This window comes from Electrophorus electricus, chromosome 4, assembly GCF_041902795.1.
Source record: "Electrophorus electricus isolate QZ-2024a chromosome 4, ASM4190279v1, whole genome shotgun sequence".
Classification (NCBI taxonomy): Eukaryota; Metazoa; Chordata; class Actinopteri; order Gymnotiformes; family Gymnotidae; genus Electrophorus; species Electrophorus electricus.
In genome coordinates, this window is record NC_137500.1 from 10,553,551 (window position 1) to 10,581,405 (window position 27,855).

At 40.1% G+C, this 27,855-nt stretch overlaps 3 protein-coding genes across 9 annotated transcripts; all 3 read left to right on the forward strand.

Annotated features, from left to right (window-relative positions):
* Positions 1-484: 484 nt before the first annotated feature.
* On the forward strand, positions 485-9,338 carry hal (histidine ammonia-lyase). Its single transcript, XM_027021460.3, has 20 exons — positions 485-811; positions 950-1,010; positions 1,205-1,232; positions 1,541-1,615; positions 3,891-3,963; positions 4,234-4,300; positions 4,492-4,529; positions 5,011-5,136; positions 5,384-5,523; positions 5,662-5,709; positions 6,048-6,195; positions 6,826-6,921; positions 7,019-7,077; positions 7,185-7,265; positions 7,633-7,698; positions 7,831-7,996; positions 8,151-8,285; positions 8,607-8,715; positions 8,880-8,949; positions 9,201-9,338. Exons 1-20 carry the CDS (start codon positions 565-567, stop codon positions 9,330-9,332), a joined length of 1,965 nt encoding a protein of 654 aa, XP_026877261.2. The 5' UTR covers positions 485-564; the 3' UTR covers positions 9,333-9,338.
* nox5 (NADPH oxidase, EF-hand calcium binding domain 5) lies at positions 8,653-24,730 on the forward strand. 7 transcript variants are annotated; one of them, XM_081712316.1, is made up of 21 exons: positions 9,623-9,717; positions 10,249-10,288; positions 10,370-10,427; positions 12,414-12,537; positions 13,928-14,078; positions 16,841-17,051; positions 17,244-17,481; positions 17,629-17,782; positions 18,199-18,374; positions 18,609-18,791; positions 19,557-19,689; positions 20,003-20,142; positions 20,323-20,493; positions 20,769-20,813; positions 20,944-21,068; positions 21,217-21,301; positions 21,504-21,603; positions 22,667-22,833; positions 23,055-23,145; positions 23,576-23,619; positions 24,228-24,730. In XM_081712316.1, the coding sequence occupies exons 4-21, from the start codon at positions 12,418-12,420 to the stop codon at positions 24,369-24,371; spliced, it is 2,478 nt and encodes an 825-aa protein (XP_081568442.1). In that variant the 5' UTR covers positions 9,623-9,717; positions 10,249-10,288; positions 10,370-10,427; positions 12,414-12,417; the 3' UTR covers positions 24,372-24,730. The 7 variants fall into 7 exon arrangements, with proteins under 7 accessions (XP_081568440.1, XP_081568443.1, XP_081568442.1 ...); XM_081712314.1 differs by lacking the exons at positions 9,623-9,717; positions 10,249-10,288; positions 10,370-10,427 and adding exons at positions 8,653-8,715; positions 8,880-8,949; XM_081712315.1 differs by lacking the exons at positions 9,623-9,717; positions 10,249-10,288; positions 10,370-10,427 and adding an exon at positions 11,960-12,093.
* glcea (glucuronic acid epimerase a) lies at positions 24,730-27,647 on the forward strand. The gene is made up of 3 exons (XM_027021454.3): positions 24,730-25,219; positions 25,450-25,689; positions 25,902-27,647. Exons 1-3 carry the CDS (start codon positions 24,730-24,732, stop codon positions 26,924-26,926), a joined length of 1,755 nt encoding a protein of 584 aa, XP_026877255.2. The 3' UTR covers positions 26,927-27,647.
* Positions 27,648-27,855: the final 208 nt, after the last annotated feature.

Genomic DNA, 27,855 nt, shown 5'->3' on the forward strand with positions numbered 1-27,855 from the left:
TGGACTGAATTAGTGGCTGTTTTAGTTTTAAGGTCATTGTTTCTCTCTAAAGGTGTGGAAATATAGATAGCATTTTAATGCATGCTAACCATGAGGCTATTGTTTTTCATTTCATCAGCCCAAAATTAATTATTCTTTGTGATAAATTTGTGTTTTTGTTTTAATCTTTTGACTAATGTTACTAAAGTTCCTCAGTGAGAAATTGTATAGTATGACTATATGAATAGAATGGCTTTTTTTCCAATGCATTTTTGCTTATTGAATTGGAAGCACCTGAAAATCATTTGTAGTTTGTATGGGTGGGTGGGTGTGCGTTCTTGTATACCTGTGTGTGGGTGTGTGTGTGGGTGTGGGTGTGGGTGCGTGTGTGTGTAACAAACCTGAGGAGGGTAGAGATAGCTTGCTCAAACACAGTCATGGGTTCAGCTGCTCATGCACTGAGGAGGGGTTCATCAAACTCTCTCTGATTGGTCAGTTGGCCCTCCACCAAATGTGCTCCCTCATATCACCGATCCTTATTCCAAAAACAGGTGGACATCAAACCTGTTTTACAAAAGAAGCACAATGCCACGGTTCACTGTGCATGTCAGGGATGAGTGGCTGACAGTTCCTTGTAAGGACACGTCCAGCACTATAAGATGGTTAGGATTAGAGGCTCTCAAACGCTATGCCAAAAACAAACCTGATAATGGAGGGATCCAGCAGGTAAAAGATGTGTGCTTCACATCCAGGAGGTGCCAGGGACATGGACTGCTGGACGCAGATGACATGATACACGATGTCTTGGAAGACAATGACTTTGTTGAGCTTGGTAATATTAAATATATCTAGCTACACATTTACATTTAAAGTTCTTCTGATGATATGTCAAAGATAATGTCAAAGATATGACAAATGTTTTAAGATAAAGTGCTCAGTGAAATTTTCTGTTTCACTCTGATTTGTTTAGAGATTGAAGGAGACACCATGTCATCTGACTTCATTCCCAGCCAACCTGGACTGTCATACTTGTATCCTTAGAAAAAACATCATTGTGTTGGTGCTATGTATTCCATAGTAAATGAAATGTGTTTAGTAACACCTGGTAACAGTACATCACCGCTTGCAGTGAAAATGGAAACTCATTAATGTAGCAAATTGTTGTAAAGCTGTTTGCAAGCACTATATTAACAGTTAACCTATACAACTTAACAACAGTAACCAGAACAAGAGCCTACAGAGAGCCAGAGGAGGTAAGAATCCATCATACATCTTTAGAGAACTACCAAGAACTTGAGATGTCTAATGAATTAATAGAGGTTTAATGTAAAGATCTTGAAGAAAATGATCTGTTAGAAGAATTAGGTCTTTGAAATAACTTTTAACTAACTAAATTGATTTTAATGGTTATTTTAAAATACTTTCAAAATGTTCCTTTTAAGATATTTTTCAATAAGGGCATATCAATAATTTGCACAGATGATGCTAATAAAAAATATACATATGTATGTTTATATATCTACCCCTGAATGATGACTTGAGCACATGTGGCTATGTTCAGTACATTTCTCTAGATGGCAACAGCCTGACGTCCACTGACCTAGTTAAGCTAGGACATGGCCTCTACAAGATCAAGGTAGAGGAATTTGACACATTTGGCACTGCATAAAAATTGCTGCTGATAGCTCCAAAATTTGTCATGTAACTATAGACTGAATAATGCTGAATATGTTGGTTGTATTATTCTTGCCATTTTACAGGTTTTCCAATCATTTTCACACCTGTCTAAATACCATGTCCACTTCTTCAAAACTCATCACACAGCGTGCTTTTGATACATGTATCTCAGCACATCAGTTAACTTTTCATGTGAAATGCACTTCGACCACCAAAACACGTCATATTTCACCCAGAAGTGACTCATGCTGCCATAAATATAACATATGCTCTTTCCCACAAGACTGCTTTGTCGCTCAATGTACAATGAACTTTAAAACAGAAACAACTTGTAACACTGAGAACTACATATACTGTGTTTCCCTTTCCTCTATTTTTGCATCTACAAATATTTCAAGCCAGCTAAAGAAACTTTTGATTTGGTTTTGATCACTCAAAACCAAATAATCTATACTGAATACCACACACATAAAGCAGGTATGTATGCATACAATCCACAGTTATACTGTATGCTGCAAAACACAGAGTTCATGTTATCAAAAAACAAAGACCTCAAAAAACAGCATGTAACTGTTCACAAATCTACCCATAAAATGTGTTGAGACACAAAACAAACTTCTGAACTGCTGTATTACAATAAAAAAACTGAGGGAAATGCAGTACTGCATGTTTACATTATATTTACATAAACACACAAAAACAAACATATAAATAAAATAAAATTAATTACTCTTACAGTAAAAACAAATAAACCCCCACAATGTCAGGCCTCATCTTGGCATGAGGATTTGGCCACAAATCTGCACAGCTTCCCTTGTGCTCATTCCATGATTTACAGGTATGACACTATCCACAAGAATTACTCAGATGTTTTTGGAAATGTTTTTTGTCTTACCCGTGCTCTTCCTCTTCTTCTGCCTTTTCCTCTCTGTGGTCTTTCTTGCTCCATTTTTGTTTCATCTTTGCTGAGTTTGTTTTTCCCTGAATCAGTGTGTGTTTATATACCTCAGGCAATTATAAGATCTGAGTAAATAATGATGGTGTACTGTATTTTCACATTTGGGATTATGGTTTAGTTCATTGGCATACTGAGTTTTGAATGGACACAGGTGTGTTCCCAATGAGAACTGCATAGTGTGCTGAGAAGTGTGCAGAGTTTTGCAAATTGAGTGCAGCAGAACTGCAAACTATCTTAAGAATTAAAAATAATGTTTTTTGTTGTGAAGAATTATTGTATGATTATGGGATTTTAGCATAAGGAATACATTTTTTGATGCATTAATTCAGTTACAGTATGTATCCAAATAAGAAATATTTCTAAAATAAGAAACCTGACTGTTTTGAAAAGAGTATGTAAATGCCTGCAAAATGTGCTGTAGTTGTACAGACTTTTGCTGGTGGTGAACATTGACTGAGAGAGGTATTCATGAATTTTGGAAGAAGTGGTGCTTGAATGCATTTTGTATCAAAGCAATGCCAATGTATAGACAGTTTAGTTCACATAGTGTAACATGGAGGGACTTTGAGGTGGAAGCATTCGCTGAGAAGAGCGAGATTTATTAGGGGCAAATCCATAACGGGAGTCATAGTCACAGTCCAGGGTCAACACAAAGAGTTCTGGGATACATGGCAAACAAGAGACCAAAAACCACACGATAACAGAAGAGAAGCAGGCTATAACAAATAAAACAACTTATGGGAGCAGGGATGTGCACAAATAACTAGGACAAAGAAACACAACAAAGGCTATGTCAACAACAACCACAGGCAGAGGAAACACAAACAAGGCATGGATTACAATGACCAGCAACAACACAGAACAAACACAGAGCTTAAATACATGGTATAGTGAACATTAAACAAGACACAGGTGATACAAATGAAAGGTGGAGAAAATGAAACACAGAAGCAAAAGAAAGACACGAGACAGGGAAACCATGGAGACAGGGCTGTTCGGAGGGTCCAATTGTTACATATAGTCTACTGGTATGGAGATTGCATTAAGTGTTTTGAAAAAGTGGACATGGTATTGAGAAAAGTGTGAAAACAATTGTAAAAGTGTGAAAACAATTGTAAAAAAATTATAATTACTGTGCATTTAAAACCTTTTATACCAGCATATTTTTAAACACATGCTGAAATTAACATCAGTAACAGTGAACTTCTACCTGGAGATGTATATATCATCTGAACAGAAAGTGTGGGCATTGCTAAAAACATTTTATTACCTCTAGCTGACCCCTGAAGCTGAGAGAAAGGTTGAGCAGTCACGAGAACTTCTGGACACCATAGTGAAAGAGAAGAAAGGTAAGCAGGATATATGTGGATGTGGAGGAGCCATGAAGAACACACTGTGTCAGGAGGTGTCACACCATAAGCCAGAGGGCACACCAACTACAGCAATTCATTTCCAAACTGTTTCTGGTTAGATACCATAGAGCCATCTCCTACAGTTCAAATGAGAATTATGAAAACCAAAACATTTAACCTGTTGAGAATTTTTATCAAATGCACTTTGGGTAAATGCACTTTTTTTCAGGTTAAGCGTAATGAATCTAAACTCTGGTTCTTTCGCAGTTGTGTATGGAATCACCACAGGATTTGGGAAGTTTGCACGGACTGTCATTCCTAACAGCAAGCTCAAGTACAGTCATAGTTTTGATGGCTTGGGTAGTGGGATAGTGTGTCTATGTTGTGTTTTGTACTGCTTTTATATATTTTCTCTATTTTCCTGGTTTCCTGAGGTACAAGGTGTAACTTTGTATCAAGTTCACCCCTATACACCTGCAGTCTTGTAACCTCCTTCAGTGTGTCTGATATATTTTTTCCTTATAGGGAATTACAGGAGAACCTTATTCGCTCACATTCAGCTGGTAAGATTATAGGATTTTCTAATCAGAATTCAATTGTTGACTACAATTATCTTGCTTTCTCCATTACAACACAGCCATTGGCAAGCAGTGTGCTCCTGTCATCTGTTTCTCCCATCTGTTTCTCCTATTGTGTGTTTGGAGTTTTGTTGTGTGGCTGTGTGTTATGTGTGTGGTGTGTTGCTTTGTGTATTTTTTGACTGTGTGTGTTGTGTTATGTGGTGCTGTGTTGTATTTTGTGGTGTGGTTGTGTGTGTTGTGTGTGTGGTGTATTGCTGTGTGATTGTATGTTGTGTTTTTTGCTGTGGCTGTGTTGCATTGTGCATGTTTCTGTGTGTGTTCTGTATATTGCTTTGCAACTATGTGTGTTGTGTGTGGTGCCTTGTGATTGTGTGTGATGTATGGTGTGTGTATTTCTGTGTGTGTTTTGGGTGGTTTTTGTGTGTGGTTGTGTGTTATGTGCGTGGCATGTGTGGCTGTGCAGGGTTGGGCAGTCCACTGAGTCCTGAGAAGACCCGAATGTTACTGGCTCTCCGGATAAACATCTTAGCTAAAGGATACAGTGGCATCTCCCTGGAAACTCTGCACTGCATGGTTAAGGCCTTCAATGGTAAATGAAAGCTTTTCGCAGGGGCTGATCTCTGGGGAATACTGTTTTGCCCTTGATGTGCCTAGGTGTTCTTTTAGAGACACAAAGTCTCTTTCAGAAGACACATCACTATTAATGACGCTGCTTTGATGAACATAGATTTAACACAATAAAAGACATTTCTGAAAGGACTCCCCAATATAATTTTTCCCTTTCCTGATGTTTGGGGGCTAGTTGCTTATCATATCCTTCCATCTTGTTTTCCCAGCATCCTGTTTGTCTTTTGTTCCTGAGAAAGGAACAGTGGGTGCCAGTGGAGACCTAGCTCCTCTTTCTCACCTGGCTCTGGGGCTGATGGGGGAAGGGAAGATGTGGTCACCTAAGAGTGGCTGGGCTGATGCCAAATATGTAAGATACCAGTACTCAAAACTTCATTCATGGCCTGGGTTTGCCAAACTAACTGATGCAACTGGAACATTGTGAAATATATTAACTTCTCTCAACCCCCTTTTAAAGCCTCATCGTTGACCTTTGCATTGCCCGCAGGTATTGGAGGCCCATGGCCTGAGGCCTATAACACTGAAACCAAAAGAGGTACTACTCTGATTACCTCTGTTAAGGTTTAACCACTTCTATCTTTCTCTGTATTAACAAACAGTTTACTCAGCTAAAAATGTGTCCTTGACCCACCTAAAGATTGGTTTCATAACAGGCTGGAATTTACGTTGATAAAGAAGATAAATTAATATGACCTGTCAGAAATAAAAACACCAGCCTAAAAACGTATAGTAATTGCTGGAAGCAGTGACTGGCAATAGTTGTGCATTGAACTATAATACCTTGATATCCATCACACTTAATACGGCTGGCCCAATGATGCTTTCTCCATTTAAATTGTTTTGTGGATGAATTGACAGTGTTTCCATCTGCAGGGTCTAGCTCTGATTAATGGGACACAAATGATCACATCACTGGGTGCAGAGGCCGTGGAGAGAGCCGAGTCCATGGCCCAGCAAGCTGACATCATTGCTGCACTCACCCTGGAGGTCCTGAAGGGAACCACCAAAGCATTTGATAGTGGTAAAAACACTTATTTTCCTATTTCCTACTAATCCCTGGAAGTATATGATGATTTTTGGATTTTGGGGAGTTTTGGAATTTTGTTTGACAAAAATGTTTTTAATAAACCATAGACTATATATAGATTCTATGTTTTAAATCTGAAAATGGTTCTGTCCCACAGTTCTATAATCCAATCCTTCTGACCTATGGAAATAATATAGTGTATACATGCTAAAAACCTTTTTTGTTCTTAGCTATGGCTCTTCTCTTTAGATAAGATGCTGGTTTCAAAAGATTTTTCACCTGGATGCATTTTTTCTTCTCCATTTGGCTGACACATATGTGTTGAGGAAACACATGCTCATTGACCTGCTACATGGTTAGGCACATGTAGGAATACCCATTGGTTTGAGTCAAAAACCATATTTGGACTCATTGTCACCTGATGAGTTCCAAAACAGCTGGTACTGAATGTTTCATTTCAAAAGCAGACCTTTCCCTATCACAAAATGTATCCATCTGTTCCAGAGGTGATGTCTCAGCTTATCAGGAACATATAACTGTGCAAATGTAATGACATTCCTTTTACAGTGCTACCTGTCCCAGTGCTACATGTTTGTCTCACACACACTCTCCACCCCCCTCCAGACATTCATGAGCTGCGCCCCCACCCAGGCCAGAAACAGGTGGCCTTGCGCTTCCGTGCCCTTCTGGACTCTGACCACCATGCCTCAGAGATCGCCGGTGGATACACTCTTCACACATACTTACTTCACACATACTTACCGTATACTGCATCTGGCCATCTCTGGCTGACCATGTTTTCTGTTTGCATCCACAGAAAGCCACAGGTTTTGTGAGCGAGTCCAGGACGCATACACCATGCGCTGTTGTCCTCAGGTAAATCCAGACTCATCTTACTGATGAACAACCCCTCTATCAGCACTGAAAATCACTTATGGTGTTGTGCTCTTCTAAACAGATCTAATCCACATTTTATTTTACAGGTCCATGGTATTGTCAATGATACAATTGCTTTTGTGAAAAATGTCATAAATACAGAAATTAACAGTGCTACAGACAATCCTGTATCCTCCCTGTATTCTAATAAGCTCTAGAAGTGATGTCTCTTCATTGTTAAAGCAACATTGCGCTTGCTGCAGGATGCAGGCCTTGCAGCGCTTCTCTTGACTTCTCATTTTAAAGCTGCTGTAATGGCTTTTAAAGTGATTTCTAAATTCAGCCAGATGTTGTTACTGAAAGAGTCCACCCCTCCCCTCAGTCACACACCTTCCAGTCTTTCAGCCATAACTCACTCTTTTTTTCTTTCCCAGAGCATGTGTTTTAGTGAAAGCCATCAGGATGGAAAGAGAGGTTAGGTTAAGTGTTATTAAAAACAACCACTTTCCTCAGCTTTAAACCTTGTTAGTGTTTTAACCATAACAAATACACTAGATGGTGTTTTCAGAGAGGGGAGAGACCATTTCAGGAGGAAATTTCCATGGAGAGTATCCAGCAAAGGTTAGTAGAATCTAGGTTACTAGAGTTTAGGGTACATACTTATGTTGCGTCCATGTGTAATATAACTATGTGTTTTTCTAACTGCCTAGACAGATCTCCCATATTTTGTTTTCTTTCTCCCCTTTTATATAGGCATTAGATTATTTGTGTATAGGAGTACATGAGTTGGCATCCATCAGTGAGAGGCGTATTGAGCGTCTGTGTAACCCATCTCTCAGTGAGTTGCCAGCATTCCTGGTCAATGAAGGAGGACTAAACTCTGGCTTTATGATTGCGCACTGCACTGCTGCAGCCCTTGGTCAGTTGTCCACCACTCACACACACACACACACGTGCACACCTCCAAGTTATCATATGGTGCCAAAGGCCTAAGCACTGAGCAGTGAGGCTGAAGTATTTAATTCATGTTAGCTCTGTGAGCACACTTACTGAGGGGCCTTCTTTTCTTCCAGTTTCCGAAAACAAGGTGCTGTGCCACCCTTCCTCGGTGGACTCGCTGTCAACCAGCGCAGCCACAGAAGACCACGTGTCCATGGGAGGCTGGGCTGCCAGGAAGGCCCTGCGTGTAATTGAGCATGTGGAGCAGGGTACAAGCCTGGCCCATGCCTGCTCACACCACATGCATGCGAAGCATCGTATATCACTTACAACACTTCAGTCTCTCAGAATTGCACTGTACAGTCCAAACAGCTCAGTTTTGTCCAGAACGGTGAACAGTGCTGAATGCTGGTAATGCAAATGAATGTGGTTCTCCAAACCACTCCAGTCAACAGTAATTGTTTCATCAACAGTGTGGCCATAATCAAGTGCTAGTATCAAATATGATAACTCTCCCAACAATGCAGAGGGTCTGGTGTGTGTCTGGTGAGGTTCTGGATTGAAGGTGTGTTGGATGTGTTCCCTCTCAGTGTTGGCTATTGAACTACTAGCGGCTTGTCAGGGTATTGAGTTCCTCCGGCCACTCCGTACCACTACACCACTGGAGAAGGTGTATGACCTTGTGCGCTCTGTTGTCAAGTAAGTAAGGAATAAATTTTTTAAACTCACACATCTTTAACTAAAATGGCTGAACCAGTACACTGGTTATTTTAATTACATGTCTCTTTCTCCCTTCATCTGTCACTATGCTATTCTGTTGCTCTCTCTGTTACTTTCCCTCTGTCATTCTCTTTAATGAGCAGACCATGGATAAAAGACAGATTTATGGCTGCAGACATTGAAGCTGTTCACAGACTTCTTGTAGACCAAAAGGTGAGTCTTATTCTGGAGCTAAAACAGTCCTAAATAAAAGATAATCTTTTTTGCATAATGCTTACATAACACTAATGTACAAAATAATTATCAGCATTTCTAACTGAAGAATAGCACTCACCCACTTCATCTTGCAACCTGGACAGATGCTATTCAAATGTCAGTTTTAACTATTATACAAGAGCCAACAAAGCTGGCTTCAGCTGCCAAGTTATCTTCAGCTTGCTTAAGGAGTGCCCTTCTTTGCTCAGGTGTGGAACATCGCTAAGCCATACATTGAGAAGTACTGTACAGATCATTTCCCTGAGTCACGCCCTTCATCTCCCACTGCTTTCTCTCTGGATCCACCCCCATCACCACAGAAACGCCTCAGATTGGAGTGATTCAAATATTATCCTCTGTCAAGCACCAATGAATATGTTTGATTTAAGACATCTTTATATACATTGTTGATAAAGATCATCTTTATTATATGCAACAATGGAATTTTGTATCAAATGCATTATCAGCTTGCATTAACTTTGGATGTGCTATATTGTAATTAATTATAGTGTGTAATCTAAGATGAAAATGTTTCTTATCCTTCTTGCATTTGCCAAGAATACATCTGGGCTGCATTGATCATGCCTATGCCATCTATTTTCTGTCATCACTAATAATTTACAAACTTTTGACAAAAGACTCTGAAACTCAGAGGTCTTGCAAACAAAGACCAAAATGAAGAAAAAAAAACAACAACTGGAGGAGGTCTAAGATCATCATATACTGGTAGAGTACAGTGTGCAGTGTGCTACCCACACCCACTTAAAAATTCAAATATGTATTTAAAGACAGTAAACATTTGACAAATATTCAGAGGGAGGGTGTTCAGAGCTTCTGGCTCTCATCTTCGTTACATGCAGCTTCACACCATATTAAGCTCCTTGTGACCTTGGAATGGGTGTCATGGGTGCCCAGTACAACTTGTACAATTGTGCAAGAGAGGGGAGGTTAGTGCAGTGCAGGGTATTAACAGTTATAGAGCAGTTTTGACATGCATTATATGGTATAGCTTAACAGCTTGTGACCTTATAGATCACTTCATAAGTAAAAGTTTCATAAGTCAAAGCTTCACTGTTACTTGATGTCTCTAAGAGGGGCATAAATGAGATAAGTCTTACAGTCTAACATACACATTTACTATGACATTTTCAGCATGTAGCAGACGCTGTTATCCAGAGTGTTAGAAACTGTTTCAAAGTGACCAGTACTTCAGGTTCGATCTCCTCTAAGTTACCTTCTGCCCTCTGTACTCTGTAGCCGGATCAATCCAAGGAAGTCAAGAGACACTGACACCAGGGTAGTGAATCAAGAGAGTTCCACTTTATTGAGGAAAGCACAGAGTATATATGTGTCCTATATCTACTATCTAAATCTACAGGATGACGGGGGAAAGTGAGGCATGTTCTAAAGGTCTACGTAGAAAGGAAAGAGACAAGGTTAGTAAACATTAGATGTTCTCTGCATGATCGAGCCACAAGCTGTTCCCGTGTGAGCCATGAGCCACTTCTGTGCATAGAGAGAGACAGGGAGAGAGAGAAAGAGAAAGAGAGAAGACAAGAAGAGGGAACGAATAACCTCGGGTGATCAGCTCACGGTCAAGCCATCATGTCATGGCTGATAAGCAGAGACTTTGTGTTGGGTGCCCGAAGACTGAAAGGCTCCAGTGTCTAACACAGAGCAACTTACAAAAGTGCTTTGTCATTTACCCATAGAATGTATCCTAGCCAGTATAATGGGTTAGAGTTCATGATACTGTTGAACTAGAATACTGCTGAAATATAGGAATCAATGCTGATACCCAGAAGAAGTGCAAAATAAGCATAAGCTCTATATCAGACAATAATAAGTGCAATAACAAACAATACCAAACAATAAGTATTAGAGTTTCAATTACACAACATAGCTGCAGGATCAATGGTCATCTAAATATTCCATAAATAGAAGACTGCAAGGGACTCCGGACAACCAGTGGACACACACCCACACACAATGAACACACACTCACACCCAAACAAACACATAGAATGCTCCATAGAACACTGATATGAAACAGAAGTGCCATTTTCATGCTTAGTGCAGGTGTTTAAAATATCTGAGATGAGCAAAAATGTTGTCTAAGCAGATATTAATCACATCTCTTTATTTCTACTTCATCTCCCCCTGCATTTTTGCCAGCTGTGGCATGCATGCACTGCACTATCCCAACAAAAACTGATCTGCCCTCATATCCTTGTTACATTGTGAAGCACATTGAAGAATGTGCCGATTGTTGCAATTGCCCAACAAAGACAGGACCACATGTGCATCTAGCTGGTTGGATTTGTTTTTCATAGCAAAGTGCCCTAAACTGACCTTGGAACAGAATAGTTTTATGCCACTAAAATTTAATTTTCCTACTTTTCTTCAACTATGACTGTCCAGTGTTAGACATTCTTACTGAGCTAGTGCCATGCCAAGTAATGTAAAGAATTGCTCATGAGGGAACTGTAATAAAATTCCCTCAATAATTAATGAACCTCTAAAACATAAATATTTCTTATACCTGTTGTGAATGTGATTTTCATCCTTGGGTACATGTTTCCTGAATCCATTCATTTTTTTTAAAATGTATTTCATCCAGTCGAGGCAGTTAGTTTATGCCTGGTCAGCTCCTATAATGAGCTGGGATGCAGTAGGCAGTGTAAAAGAAATGGGGCTCCGCTATAGTGAGCCACACAGCAGGGAATGGGATGTCAGAGACAGCTGCTCTGTGTGTACTAGGAACGCTTAATAATGCACAACTACACTCTTTTTCTACATCTCTTTCTCTCTCTCTCTCTCTCTCTCTCTCTCGCTCTCTCTCTCTTTCTCTCTCTCCCTCCATCTTTTCTCCTTTTTCTCCTTCTCTGCCTCTCTCTACCTCTCCATCTTTCTCTACCTGTTTGTTAGTGCATGCATGTGTTTGTGTCTCTTTCCCATAAATATTTACATTTTTCTCAAAACCGACTGAGAGAATATCAGAAACTGAAAAATAAATTAAAAGTAATACATAGAAAAGTCAAAGCCTGCCTGCCTAAGATTTCAAGGAAATACTCATCAGGATAGTGGAAAATACTTGATCAAGTAAGTTTCTGATGTAATTATGCAGTATGACTATTTTACACTTTTGATATGTGGCATTCATTTTCATATCTATGTCATATATTGCAGATATGTATGCAGTGAGTTTGAGAAAAGATTTTATACTGGTCTCAAAATGTGCACTGTAGGTCTTATTTAAATAGCTATAAACTTTTTACACTAAAAATATTGGTTTATATACTGTTGATGTATCTTGCTTAGACATTATCAAATTAAATTTAAAGTTGCTGCATATGAATATATGTTCACATTGTTGTGAAATACATTTTCTCTCTTGTGTATTTAAAATACTATTACTTTAGAGACATGAGTCTGGATGAGGACACACGTTGGCTTGAGTGGGTCACCAAACAGTTTGGGAATATTGCAGGAGATGACAAGGAGATTGATCTGGACGAGTTTAAAACAGCCCTTAAAGTGAAGGAGGTGAGAGCTGATGTTGCAAGTGCAAACCTTACAAAAGATAGAAACAGCAGACGAATTAGTAGAAAGAATTGTGATCAAAGCAGTTGTATAGCATCTGTTTCATGTTCTTTATATAGATTGTATGGCTGAACCTACATATCACCTGAAAAATTTCAATATACATACTTCTAAAAAAAGGAGGCAATATGTATACTTCCAGAAAAAGAATAGAATATGCATATTTCTAGAAAAATTATTCAACATTCATATTTGTAGAAAAATAATTAAATATACATACTCACAGGGACCCATGACGTTTGTCTCACATTGACCCATGAAATGTCAATTTAATTAAATTATGCCATTTCAAGACAAAATAATAATAATAATAATAATAATAATAATAAATAAGTTAGTTGTTAAGAAATCAGAATGTACAGGTGAGGTCCATGTTTTCTAGAGAGTAAATAAAATGCCACATTCTAATACAAATACTCTTAACCATTAAATTATGCAATGAAGAAAATGTGAACAGAAAAAAGGAACAGAAACTGTAAAGATCCAAAGAATAGAACCTTAGATCCAAAGAACATTACCTTAGCTGTGAAACATCAGGACATGGGCATGACAGGCTGCCTGGGGACATCCTGGTTTGTCTTCCGTAATGAAGTGACTACCAGTGGTCAGCAGCAGGAGGAATTCTGATGTGTACAAGTAAATGGCTCAGATCAAACCAAATGTCTCACTGGACTGCACTTCACTTTCCAGCAAGACAAGACACAAAACACACTGCTAGACACTATGGAGTTGTGCAAAGCTCCTTATGCGGAATGTTCTTGACTAAATAAGTCTGTTACCCAAATTGAACCCCAACATTCAGCATACATTTCTTGGCAGAGCGTCTTCTGAGATGTGATGATGTCTGTGGGTCACAGACTCAAGTCTTTACGCAGCATTAGGAACCATATAGTATACTAAAGTTTGAGAACTATTCATAGACATTGCTGATAAAAAGTCCTAAAATGGCATTTTATATTTTATTCCAATAGTCAATATTTAATTTAAAATTAAATTACATTTACAGTACAAAATAAAGAAATTTTAAAGCAAAAGAAATCACCTGACTGACCATTTACTTATGAACCACACTGTAGAGAATATGTCAGTTTCATCTCATGAACATCTGATCTAATATAAAGCAGCTATTAATGTCATCTACATTCATATTGGCAAAACAAGTAGAATATTCATTTTTAAATTATAACCTGAACTTAACGACCTTCTTTCATCCATGTCATAAAATGTGTGTTGGTGAACATGATGTTCTGAATATCAAAACTTCACTCAGCTTGAAGTAGAACTGTAAATAATAGCAGCCTTAATTGTCTGTTCTTGTTTATTCTGCTTCCAGTCATTCTTTGCAGAGAGATTTTTTGAGCTCTTTGATTCTGATGGAAGTAGGTCTATCAGTCTGGATGAACTGCTAAAAGCTTTGAACCTCCTCATCCATGGCAGCAAGACAGACAAACTGCGCTTCCTCTTCCAGGTCTACGATGTGGATGGTCAGTTACATTTTAGCATATAATACAGCAATCAGTCTGTAGAAGACAGGCGTGAGTGCTATATAATGAACAATGATTAATTACTTGGTTGGTGTAATTACTGGCACTACTGAGAACTGTGAGGGACACATTTGCATGTTCTTTTTAATGCAAAAATGCACAGGGCAGTCCAGAAATCAAGTAGAGCAAAAAGAGATCAAAACCAAGATTGAAAAAATCTAGGTGCAAAAAGGATAAAGGAGCAAATACAGTCACAAAAATAAGGCAAAATGTTAAAGGCACAAGAGAAACAAGACAGTAGACAAAGTTTGGCATTCAGACACAAAGGAACCAGTAATACTTTGTACTGGTGTGTTGAAACTGAAGGGTTTAAGAAGGATGGCTGATTATAGTGGGGACTAGTGACAGGTTGGTAGGATAATGGTTGTCATGGTGACTAGATTAGAATTCAAGGGAAGAGGACCTCTGGTGGCCTGAGGAGGGCTTGCTGACAGTACCCCCTGCCCCAAGCAGTCGGCTCCAACCACCAAGGAAGTATGCTCCAGGTGGTAACCACGAGGATGAGGAGCAGGGTGGTGGGGAAGTCCCAGATAAAAGATAGGTACAGTACATCTTCTGAGATGACCCAATTTTATTATTTTGGGCTGTACCTCTCAGAATCAACTACAGTACGCAACCACACCATAGAAAGTCCAGCAAAACGACCCAGACACCAATCAATAACCCAGTGGAGGAGGAGGATCCATCAGGACACAGGACAAATGACCAGAAGAGGAAACATGTTTCAACAGTCATAAATGGAAGGTAGAAGATATGCAACAATGTGAGGACAATTGGAAATTGTTATGAGAATAGATTTATTCTCTGTAGGATTTCAAAGTGAGATATATCTCTGGGATTATGCTTTTTTGCATGAGGTCTTGTGATCTTTGGTGGACAGCCATACCAAATGCACATTTGTATGTACCAACTGAACATACAAAGGACATTCTCTGCAGTCTGTCTGTGGACTGTCCTTGGCAGACACACATGGGCATAGTCACAGGTCTGCTCACATCATCTGAACCAGTTGACAACCGCAGGGACTTCTGAGGATTCACCAGATCAGGAAAAGAGAGGTGGCTAATATCCAAGAATACCCTGATATGAATGATAAGAATGCACTCATAAGAATTTACTCATTAGAATTTAGAGTACATTAGATCATCAAAGCATTTGAATTTCATGCAAGCATGTTGGCCTCCAGAGGTTTAAGGGCTTCTTGGATCTCCTCCTCTATAGCAGCAGATTCAAGAATGGAAATGAGGGAAACTCTACTCTTGTGCTTCCTAGTAAGAAATTGATAGCACAATCCCATGGCAATCCAAGAATAATTGTGCAGCTTGGGTTTTGCCAAAGATAATGGATAGGTCTGTGTACTCAAGGGGTAAGATGGCATGTGTTTGAGTGTCAGGACTTTCAATGTTAGTGGTCAAGTACCACATGGCTAAACAGTGTGTATGACAATATGTCCTTTATTTTGTTAGGTCACTCATGGTCCAGGAAAGGGCAACTTGGTTGGCTAGCCATGAGAATCCTAGTACTAAAGGATTTTCAGGAATCAATGACAAAAAAGGAAGTGCTTCCTGTATGAAAAATACCAACACTGAGTGTAAGTGGAATTGTCAATTCAGTAAAAGTACCACCCAATAGTACCAGCCAATAGGTCCTTTATTTGAAGTAAAGGAATAGACTTGGCCTAAACATAAGTTGCATCTATGAAATTTCCGGCAGATCCAGAATCAATAAGAGCTGAAATGAAACAAAAGGGAAGAACACCATGTCAGTCTAACAGGAACAGTGAGTTTGCAAGTCTCTGTTGAGGGTATGATGTTGACACCCACCATCAACACTGCAAGATTTCACCAAAGGGTCCTACACTCATCCCAGAAATGCCCCTTTTCATCACATGTTTATCTGGATTGGTAAGATAAAGATGTACTAGAGAAAGCATGGGATGTTCAGTTGTTCATGGGGGTTGAGGAGGTGCAGTGTTGGCTAGTGCCATGGGGGTGTTTTAGGTGGTTAGATGACGGTGTGAGCAAGATCTTCTATTTCCTGGGGTGTTGAAGATGCTGTTCATGAGTCCCCAACAGTTTTTCTTGAGAAGCTAAAGCTGCAAGTATTTCCTGAAAATCTGCTTGATGCAAAGTATTCTGTAAAGTCTGAAACTCAGATAACTGTGATGGATCTATTTTCAAACTTTTTAATGCAAGAAGGAACAATGCAAAATTCCAACCCAAGAGCAAAAGGAGGTCAAAACTAAATCAGTCCTAATAAATGCTAGAAAAGGTACAAAAAGGAAAAAATAGCAAACAATCCAAAAACAGGCAAAACATTCAAGAGACGCAAATAAAACACTAGACCAGGCTTGGTATGAAGACATACAGGAATTGGCAATGCTTTGCTCTGGTGTGGGGAAATTGAAGGATTTTAAAAGGGTAGCTGATTTGAGTGGGAACTGGTGACAGGTAGGTATGGTTGTCATGGTGACTAGGCTAGAATTCATGGGAAAAGGACTTCTGGTGGCCAGAGGAGAGATTGCTGATAGTGTCCTCACCCCCTGAATGGGCAGCTCCAACCACCAAGGAAGAATGCTGCCTGTGGTTAATAAGTGTCAATGTCAGATGCTCTTTGATTGGTTTGTTAATTACCACTCAGCACTGCCAGACTTCCTTTCAAGGATATCTCACTTATTCATCTATCCAACCCTGACTCTACAGGTAGTGGCTCTATAGACCCTGATGAGTTGCGTACAGTGCTGAAATCCTGCCTGAGGGAGAGCGCCATCTCCCTGCCCGAGGAAAAATTGGACGACCTGACACTGGCCCTGTTTGAGTCTGCAGATAAAGACAACAGCGGCTCCATCACATTTGAAGAACTAAAAGCAGAGCTTGAGACATTCCCTGAGGTCATGGAGAACCTCACCATCAGGTTTGACCTAAGAGATTTATTCAATAATCCGGTCAGCACTGTTTGTGAGTACTCTGGACATTAATAGAAAACTATTATTATTAGAAAGTAATATGGCTCCTCCTGTACACTGAAGAAGTTTCCCTAAATGTAGCATCAACATTTCTCATTGACATTAGGTTTGCTGTATTGGTGATTTTTGTACTCTCTCAGTGCTGCCAACTGGTTAAAGCCTCCTGAAATGGAGCAAAAGAAGCGGAATACACCTCGCTACCTGACCCGAGCATACTGGCAAAACAATAGTCGCAAGCTGCTCTTTCTCTGCTTTTACTGCCTTATTAATGTGCTCCTGTTCATCATGGCCATGCTACAGCATGCCCCTGGTGGCATCTGGCTCATGTTGGCCAAAGGCTGTGGCACATGTCTTGACCTCAACTGCACTTTCATTATGGTGAGCATGTCTGTGTGCGACTCTGAAATACACATTGTAAAGTGCACACCGGCCTTCTGGCGGCCTTCCCCTTGCCCTCCTGGCTATCTTGGCTTTAGTCATTACCCAGCTTGAAGGTCAGTTTCTAATGACTTACTCTTTTTATAGGTTCTTATGTTGCGGCGTTGCCTCACCTGGCTACGGGCCACTTGGGTGGTGAGAGTCTTACCTTTGGACCAGAACATCCTCCTGCATCATATAGTGGGTTATGCCATCCTCATCTTCACCATAGGGCATACGATGGCACATGTCATGAACTTTGGTAACATTGTTTTTTTACCTCCATTGTACAAAACATTTTGTACCCTAATTGAAACCATTATTTCTGTACCATATTTTGCAACTGGAGTCAAGTTCCAGATTTTCATATTAAGTGTAAGAAATGTATTTGCTTGTGGATTTGTCATAGTGTAGTTTTTATTTTTTTCATTTTTATAATGTAACTACACAAGAAACAGCTCTACTACTCCTAGTTCCAAGATTAATGTACCTTTTAGAAAGCAATTACTAGTACTGTTTCAATGACAAATTATGGTACAATTGCTAAAGAAAATGTGTCTATAACTGTACATTAAAAATCTAATAAATACATTGTTATTTGGCATGCAAATGGCATTCTTTCATTTACTATATTTAAATTACATATATTCTGGCTGTATGTGTGCTGTCCTCTCCCAGGTCGCCTAATCCAGATGGATGGGAGGTATCACATGTGGGAATACCTCCTGACCACACGTCCTGGTATAGGCTGGATTTACGGCACAGCCTCCATTACGGGGGTTGTGCTTCAGGTCCTCATCTGCCTCATGGTGGTTTGCTCCAGCACATTTGTGAGACGCAGTGGCCATTTTGAGGTAAACCAAGTGATTTCTTCTGGTGTTGGGATGCTTGAAGCCAAAAGCAAGCTAGTGTTGAGGATGTTTCTTTATAACACTGAAACCGAATGTTGAATACCCCCGCACCATAACATAAATTTGTGGAAATAATAAGGTTCTCATCATGAGTGTAGTAAAACCTTTATTTGCCATAGTGTCCTAGTTTTACCCAACCCATACACTGTCACCAAGAGGAATTTTTCATTTGTTTAGGTCTTCTATTGGACCCATCTTTCCTATGTTTGGGTTTGGATACTGCTCATAGTCCACTGTGCAAATTTCTGGAAGTGGTTTGTGGTGCCTGGTATAGTCTTTATTGTGGAGAAGTTAGTTGGCATTGCAGTTTCTCGCATGAGTGGCCAGTACATCATTGAAGTCAACTTGCTGCCATCTAAGGTACTATTACAAGCATTCTTTAAAATGTCTGTCACAGTATGCTCCCCTTCCCACTGATCACATGGTATGGCCCACCATGTTCACTGTTGACTGTTCATTGTGACTTGTGTCTTGTTTGTAACCATGCCCCCCTTGTTAGCACACATTTCATTTGTTTCATTTATGTATGTATTTAAACTCGTGTGTGATATTCAGTGTCAGTTATTGTTCACGTTTGTGTAGATATTAAATGGTTATATTAGCGTTTGTGCTGTTTCTCGTATATCATAATCATGCTGCACTAGTTTATATGAGTGCGTAATAAATGTCTAATAAATGTCTGGCTACATCGAGAGAGGTCTGTGCGTCCTGCTCCTAGCCCTGTGGCACATGGGCCATCACTGTATGTGCTTTCTATGTTATCCCAACAATATAATTTGTAGCTGCCTGGAGAGGAAGGGATTTGGAATTAAACATTGACTATGAGGTTAAAGAGCTATAGTGTACAGTAGCATGTTAACTGCTCGGATTCAGCCATATGCCTCAAACGTCAGTGGATGCGTCAAAAGTCAGCAGACAATAACCCAAAAAACAAAGTTTTTCAGGGCCATACAAGCCATGCAGAGTATCCAAGGATACCCAGAGTGTGGTGATATCTGCAGGGTTCAAACTTCAGATATCTAGAGCAAAGAGCCAAAAGAGTATCCTTGACAGTACACATTGAAGCGTGTTCTTTATCCATACACTGCGCTATGACCTTTGGTTTTCTTTTGTTGGACATTGAAGGTAACGCATCTGGTGATCAAACGGCCACCTTTCTTCCACTTCAAACCTGGAGACTTTATCTACATCAATATCCCAGTAATAGCCAAGTATGAGTGGCACCCCTTCACCATCAGCAGTGCTCCTGAGCAACAAGGTACAGTCCAAAGTATTTCAACTGTATTCCAATTTTATACATATGAAGTAATATAGGTGCACATAGAGGAAACATGGAAACAAGTTCAGCCAGATAAAACAGCACGCAGAAGTCAATAAGCAGTTTAAAATGCACTATTAATTGTGAATCTCTCTCTCTCTCTGAGGCCCATTTCAGTCCAATGCAAAATAAAATCTGTACTTTGGATAACTGTACTTTTGCATTTACACATATTTCTTTCCATAGAAATATCAATCATGTTTTGTATACTGTAAATGCAAAGTGCTGATGTGTCTGTAATTTGTCTTCATAGATATCATGTGGCTCCATGTGCGCTCAATGGGCCAGTGGACAAATCGCTTGTATGAGTATTTTCAGTCTGAGAGCCAAACCACCAGCACCAAGAGACTCACAGCCAGCCTGAGGAACCGACATCACCAGACACAAACCCTTGTGACCACACACCCCTCTGTTTCTTTAATCAGAGTCAAGCTAACTTATAATTCAGTCAGATCTACCATGCTGTTTAATCAAAGGCTGTTTGGGTTTTTTGGGGGGGGCAGTAGGGCATTTTGGTGGTAGACGTCATCAGTATTACACACTGCTGATGCATTTCTCTCAAATGCATGGTAGGAGGAGCTGTTCAAGTCAATGAGCTGCGATGGGACTGTAGCATCTAATGAGGACAATGCTGTCGAGCTAACTATGTATCGGAAGAGTGGGACACGGAGTGCCCACCAGAGGCCATACCCAGATCTCGCAGTCCAGACAGAACAGGGGGATGCACCTCTAGCCACTAGAGATGTAAGTTATGTTTCTGCTGGAGACCGCAATGGCCTGCACTGCTCTAGGCAAACAGACCTAATTCTGTGTTGCCAGTTGCTCATTATTAAAGTTTTAATATACTTACCTCAGGAATGCGAAGGGAAATCAAATGATTCATTTCATCAACATTTATTCTACCTCCATATGCAATCAAAAAAGATTGGGTCAGGTTTCACTCATAACAACTTGTGTGTATACTTTTGTTGGCTGGCTATGACATTTACATGTTACAAATATGATCTGTCATCTTACAGATCACTGCCAAACTGAGTGAGAATCATAGATTTTGTAATATCAAGGTAAGTGGTGATTACATAAGCATGATTATGAAGTAATGGTATATTTTAATACTTATAATATTATCATAGACATGACAAAGGAGGGATTAGTATTGTAATTCATAAACTGTCACATTACTCTCTGCCATAGTGTTATGTAGATGGGCCCTATGGGACCCCCACCAGGCAAATTTTCGCCTCAGAGCATGCAGTGCTGATAGGGGCTGGCATTGGCATCACACCCTTTGCATCCATTCTGCAGAGCATCATGTACCGGTAAGATGCTCCAACAATATGTATAGGAGACCGTATTTTCTCTCATAGTACACAATATATTTCAAACAGCACTGCTATCCGAGACACTGCAAACATAATGTGAAGTTTCTAACAATCTGAAAGAATCAAAACAAACCTTCCCCTGCAGCTATCGAATGAGGAAACAGAACTGTCCCAACTGCAGCTACTCGTGGTGTGCGACTATTAAAGACAGTGAGATGAATCTGAGGAAGGTAAAGCTGGCAGAAAAACAAGCACAATGAGGTCTGGGGACACAAGTGAGCCCTTACACCCCCTGGCCTGAGAACTGGATGGCAGTGCTAATATCAAATTTTGTGAATTTGTTAAAGAGTTATTTTGAAAACTTGGACTAAAACAAGATTTTAGCATAATTTAATCAATTAAACTGAGCTAGACTTTTAAATCCCCTTACAGGTGGACTTTATTTGGATAAACCGAGACCAGAAGTCTTTTGAGTGGTTTGTAAGCCTGCTGACCAAGCTGGAGATGGACCAGGCTGATGAGGAGCCCGAAGGTGAGGAATCAGAGAGAGCACAAAGAGAGAGCACACAGAGAGAGGATAGAGAGAGGACAGATAGAGCAGAGAGAGAGAGAGAGAGAGAGAGAGAGAGAGAGAGAGAGAGAGAGAGAGAGAGAGAGAGAGAGAGAGAGAGAGAGAGAGAGATCATTCTAAAGCTCTGCAGTACCAAGAGGTGAGCAAAGAGAACAGTCCCCTCATTCCACTGGTCCTGAAACACAGTTCAACATTAACACACACTAACACTACACTAACACTACACATGCTTAGGGCCAGAAAATAACAGCAAACCCAATCAGAATGATGCAAACAAAACTATATCACTTATTGGGAAATCATAGGTAAAATGGAATGTTTTCTGGCCCTATATTGACAGTACAGCATGGCAATTTGCCTAAGCATGCTGTCTGATCTAAAACTGAGGTCTACCCTGACCAAGTACAGACTCAGTGACCACCGCCTGGCCATGGAGACCAGCAGACATAAACAGTCCTGGCTACCTAAAGAGTAGATAAGAGTAGACAATAAGCTCAAGACATAGCTGCACTTCCTAACTGAATGTACAAAATTTACTCAGATTATAAATAAATTCTTTAATCAAATTAATCACATATTCCATGAGTTTAAAAGTCTCCCTGATGAGGAGAAGCTGCACACTGGCAGCGCTGTACGTTCACTCCTGCCACAATCTGAGGGACAGTGAGTGACCATATCAGATACCAGAAATACAGTGAATTGTATTATCTGTTATAGAGGTAACAGTAGAAATAATAATGGTAATAGGAGTACTGCTGTTGTAGTTATATTATTATTGTTGTTGTTGTTATTACTGTTAATGGAAGTGGTTATAGTATTGTTGTTATCTATTCTACCTTTTGTTTAATGTTCATTTTTTCATCAACGTTTTGGCAATACAAATGTGAATATTTGTCATGTCTATAAAGCACCTTTGATTAATTGAATTGAGAGAGAGAGAGAGAGAGAGAGAGAGAGAGAGAGAGAGAGAGAGAGAGAGATTCCAGAGACTAGTTTGTACAGGTGTCTATTCATTTGGCTGCAGGTCGATTTTTGGAGATGCACATGTACATGACCTCAGCCCTGAGTAAGAATGACATGAAGGCTATTGGACTGCAGATGGCACTGGACCTGCTGGCAAAGAAAGAGAAGAGGGACTCGATCACTGGCCTGCGCACCCGCACCCAGCCGGGCAGACCTGAGTGGAGGAAGGTGCGTGGTAGGATGCCTGCCACAGTGGGAAATCACCAGCTCCTATAGAACCTACTGTTGAATTTTCCATAGGGTGCAGTTTGAGCCTTGGCCATTTGCAATAGTCTCAGTTCTTTCTGATAATGTAGTAGCACTTTTTTCATGATCATTCAGGAATTCATCAGTTTGTCTCTTAATAAGTCTGATTAGACTTCTCAAATGTTGTGTTGAATGTGTCCTAGGTGTTCCAGAAGGTGTCTGAGGAGAAGAAAGGCAAGGTCCATGTGTTCTACTGTGGATCCCCTGCACTTGCTAAGGTCATCAAGGCACATTGTGAGCAATTTGGATTCAGTTTCTACAAGGAAAACTTCTGATATCTATTCATGTTTTTTTCACATAATCCTTAGCAACTACTGTTAATTTAATTTCAACTGTATGACATTTCCTCTTTCATCGAAAGTATATTTGTCCATGTTTCTGTATGCATGCACTTGCCATTGCAAATTCACTTTATTCACTTTATTCACTTTAAATAGAACACCATACTTTAATGATAAGCATATTAGACATTACATTTACATATCTATCTTTACTGTCTGCTGGAGGTCACTACTAGTCACTAGACTTTGTGTGGTTTGACTCCATATATATTATCCATATATATTTGATCACAGACTAGATGCTGTGGTGTAATAATATGATAATAATGTGTCATTTGTATTGTGTACCATGACTTTCATTTATTTAAAAAACATTTACTCAGTTATACAATACTTGGGATTCATGGATGTAAACGTTTTCAAAAATGTAAGTATTCAGTGCCAATATTGCTTTACTTATATATGTTTAATTTATTTCTTTGTTTACTTCAAAAGGTTTATGTTAAATTTTCATTGTAACAAAAATTAAAAAAATGCTTAAAAAAAGAGGAAGATGTAGTAAATAAACAATGCCATCTCGTGATCAGGTTTGCAACTGCACTTGGTTAAAAATTTATAAATGTATAGGTCTAAGCCGTTGAATAAACAATTGCCCGATTAGTTCAGTCATTTTCAGCGTTATACAACTGCATACGAGTGTAATAATATTGATGACCATTGGGGGTTTTTTTACCTCTAATTCCTAATTCAAGTTCTAAATACATATCATGATCGTTCGATCAGAGCCTATAGTGGAATTGTTATTACCACAAAGCCCTAGTTCATGTAATACAGTAATTAAAACCTCTTCAGACCACACCTCCCTGTTTGGATGATTGGCCTTTGGGACTGTCCGTTGTGTTGTCATTGGCTCAGAGCTGTGTCACTCTGTGATGTGGGTTCTGTGGGTTTGGCAGAAGGGGGCTTTGAACCCAGATTTTTTGCTTATTAAAATAGCTTTAAAAATTAGATTATAACAGCACTTCTCTTTTCTAGTCTGCTTCTTGGCCGTATTTAACAGGTAAGTGTTACCTTTCCGCTTTACTGCATTCTACCAAACGCCCCTCTTTAGCATTCAACAATCACGTGAATCCTTGCAGCTTCAGATCGGAACCATACAGCTCAACTGTTAGAATATAAAGATTTACATTCGTTCATCTTAACACCACTAATAAAGTTAGATTTATCCGTCACACTGAAATGTCCTCTAAGCTCCAGCTTCATTAATATCATTAATAACTAAATTACGTTAACCTGTTTGTCATCATCGTCACATCTCCACGAAACCTTGATAGTACTGTAACCTCTCATCTCGTGTGTTTTAATTTTGAAATAAAATCATCAAGAAGTTATAAAAGTGCTTATGTCTATAATGTTTTACATGTTTTAATTGGCTCTTGATCACTAATGGATTTTTTAGTCAGACAGCTCATGCCGTATTTGTGGAGAACGTCTTTCATGGTACGCTCTGCTACCCCTACATGGCTCTGATGTGAGGATGCGCTGTCTGGTGGCAAGAGTCAACCACAAGACTCTCATAGTCATCTGTGCAATTTTCACTCTCATTACTGTGCTGTTATGGAACAAGTGCTCCAGCGACATATCCTTCCACACTCCAACCAAGCCCCAACCTGAGCCCGCACCCACGCTGGGGAACGAAGGGGACAATGGACAGCCTCCGGAAGCGCCCCCGGTGGCCAGGGAGGTACAGTACGAGCAAATCGATTGCCTCATAAATGAGGATGTAACGATCAAGGGCCGCCGGGAAGGCAACGAGGTTTACCTGCCCTTCAGCTGGATGGAGAAGTACTTTGATGTGTATGGACGTCTGGTGCAGCATGAGGGTATGGAGCGGTTTGAGTTCTCTCACAGCTACTCACGTGTGTATGCCCAGAGGGAGCCCTATCACCCAGATGGTGTCTTTATGTCATTCGAGGGCTACAACGTGGAGGTGAGAGATCGGGTGAAGTGCATCAGTGGCGTGGAGGGTATGTTACTTCTTCAGCTGTTAAAGTTTACAGTATTTTGTGGAAAGTTTCTGTTTTTCATCATTTACATTTATAGTTTTACACCCACAGCCAGCAATTATAGTAAGTCAACAATAGAGCCAACTCTAAGATTGGACTTGGGTGATCAAGAACATGAGTGGACTGAAATTAATCAATTAATAATGTTTTTTGACTTCAGCTTAATCCTCTGTTTCTTTGCCTTTCTTCAGGTGTGCCCATATCCACACAGTGGGGCCCACAGGGCTACTTCTACCCAATCCAGATAGCTCAGTATGGACTAAGTCACTACAGTAAGAATCTTACAGAGAAAGCACCTGAGATAAAGAACTATGGTGTGGTAGAGGAGAGAGACGGCAGCCCCAATCCCTGGATGGTCCCTAAGGGCTGCTCCTTTACCAAGGTCCATGACCCAGGCTACCCATCCACTGTTCATCAGTTCAGCACACCAGGTAAATGCTCAAATGTTAATGTCACACATGCAGGACAAGTCAAAATAACAGTTTGAACTATAACATGCTATAGCATTGGAGTGATGTTATTTGATTTTTTGATTTGCAGAAAATGTGTCACAAAAAAAAAAAAAGACTTTTATTTCTAAGATAGGATGCCCTCTCACTGCATGTCCATGTATGTTTACCTCTGACCCATTTATTTTGTGCAGACAGTTCTGAGGGTGTATCTCTGCCTCTGGACAACTCAAAAGACTTTGTTCTCTCCTTCGATGTGAAGTTCACTTCCAATGGTAGCCTGACGGTGGTGCTTGAGACAACAGAGAAAGGACCCCCTTATGTCATCCAATACATCACTAGCTCCCTTCTCATTTCCTTTAAGGACAGGGAAGTTATCTATGGCATTGGGCTCCGAACAGCTTGGAGTACACTGACTCGAGACTTGGTGACTGATCTGCGTAAGGGAGTTGGCCTGTCCAACACAAAAGTGGTAAAGCCTACTCGGATCATGCCCCGACGTGTGGTCCAGCTGGGACTACACGGCTCAGGCTTCATCAGCAACATCACTATCTCCTCCACAGCTCATATGGCTGCCTTCTTCGCTGCAAGTGATTGGCTTCTCCAGAACCAGGATGAGCGGGGAGGTTGGCCAATAAAAGTGACTCGAAAGCTAGGGGAGGCCTTCAAGACCTTAGAGCCTGGCTGGTACTCAGCCATGGCACAGGGCCAGGCCATGTCTACGCTGGTGAGGGCTTACCTTGTCACACGTGACCCTGTGTACCTCATTGCTGCCATGCGGGCCACGGCACCTTTCAAACGGACCTCGGAGCAACACGGTGTGAAGGCCCTGTTCATGAACAAGTACGACTGGTATGAAGAGTACCCCACCACACCTAGCTCCTTCGTGCTCAATGGCTTCATTTACTCTCTGATCGGACTGTACGATGTGGCAGAAATAGCAGGGGACAAATTTGGCCGTGAGGCAGGTGTGCTGTTTGGCCGAGGATTAGAGTCACTGAAAGCCATGTTGCCGCTGTTTGATACAGGTTCGGGAACTGTCTATGACCTGAGACATTTCACATTGGGTGTGGCACCAAATCTGGCACGCTGGGACTACCACACCACTCACATAAACCAGCTGCAGCTGCTAGCTTCCATAGATAGCACTCCCATTTTCAGAGAGTATGCCAAGCGCTGGAAGACTTACCTGAAAGGGGGTCGTGCCAAGCACAACTAGGTTAGTTTCAAAAAAGATATGTGATGTCCTGCAAGGTAACTTATGTTAGAGACAGAATCATGGTGTGGATTTAAAGACTTGTTGAAATGTAAGCCAGTAGTCTAAGCTTTGTTCAGCTCAGATATAGATGCACAGTTTGTGAAGTTAATAAGCTTTCATAACTCCATTTCAAGGAGCATTTCAGAGGATTTGATTTCTATATTTGAAAAAGTGTCCCACTGACAGCGACAGTGTGCAACTTTGCACAGTTGTTTAATACTCGCAAATTAGCGGCAACTCCTGAAAAGCAATGCAGACACCTACATGCACTTTAAGAATAGCACATCCAGTTTTGCTTATTAAACTATTGTTGAGTAGTAACAGAAGCAAATACTATGACTGTGGGTACGTGTACAATTAAATTGTGCAGTGGTGGGCAGTAAATTGTTTTACTTCATGATGAGGAGTAGTGGCTGCATTCAAGGTCTTGCTGGTGTGCAGTAGTTTTAAGCAGTGTAGCATACGTTGTATTTATATTTTCGTGAAAATTCACTGTCAGTATGTTTATATGCACGTAGAATTTCAATTTTGAGACACAGTTAATGCAACACTGCAGATGTGCTGGTGTTATAACATAGCTGTATAGTTTTATATTGAGAAGCTTTGAAGTTTAAATAAAAATTATTCACTCATTAATTGTTTTACTAATTTCATCAATATTTCATGTGACAACCACCAATAAACCCACATTTGACAAATTGTTCTAAAAATGACTAAAAATAACTAAAATGAGCATACTTTAATGTTAACTGTGTAAACCTGATTTGTACTATTTAGCATCCCCCACGATGAGCAATGAATGAAACAAACTGCCAGAAAGACAGCCTCAGCTAGAAATATTTGTGATTTCACATTCTATAAGCTATATTTACAAATCAATAACCTGTCCT

Bases quoted from the DNA above. Each gene is read 5' to 3' on its own strand.
- hal (XM_027021460.3), top strand. From the start codon at position 565: ATGCCACGGTTCACTGTGCATGTCAGGGATGAGTGGCTGACAGTTCCT. The intron at 4,301-4,491 runs GTACAGTCATAG...TTTTCCTTATAG, and splicing joins ATTCCTAACAGCAAGCTCAA to GGAATTACAGGAGAACCTTA. The intron at 7,266-7,632 runs GTATCCTCCCTG...CAAATACACTAG, and splicing joins ACAGTGCTACAGACAATCCT to ATGGTGTTTTCAGAGAGGGG.
- nox5 (XM_081712314.1), top strand. From the start codon at position 12,418: ATGAGTCTGGATGAGGACACACGTTGGCTTGAGTGGGTCACCAAACAG. The intron at 14,079-16,840 runs GTCAGTTACATT...CTGACTCTACAG, and splicing joins CCAGGTCTACGATGTGGATG to GTAGTGGCTCTATAGACCCT. The intron at 17,482-17,628 runs GTGAGCATGTCT...CTCTTTTTATAG, and splicing joins TCAACTGCACTTTCATTATG to GTTCTTATGTTGCGGCGTTG.
- glcea (XM_027021454.3), top strand. From the start codon at position 24,730: ATGCGCTGTCTGGTGGCAAGAGTCAACCACAAGACTCTCATAGTCATC. The intron at 25,220-25,449 runs GTATGTTACTTC...GCCTTTCTTCAG, and splicing joins GTGCATCAGTGGCGTGGAGG to GTGTGCCCATATCCACACAG. The intron at 25,690-25,901 runs GTAAATGCTCAA...TATTTTGTGCAG, and splicing joins TCATCAGTTCAGCACACCAG to ACAGTTCTGAGGGTGTATCT.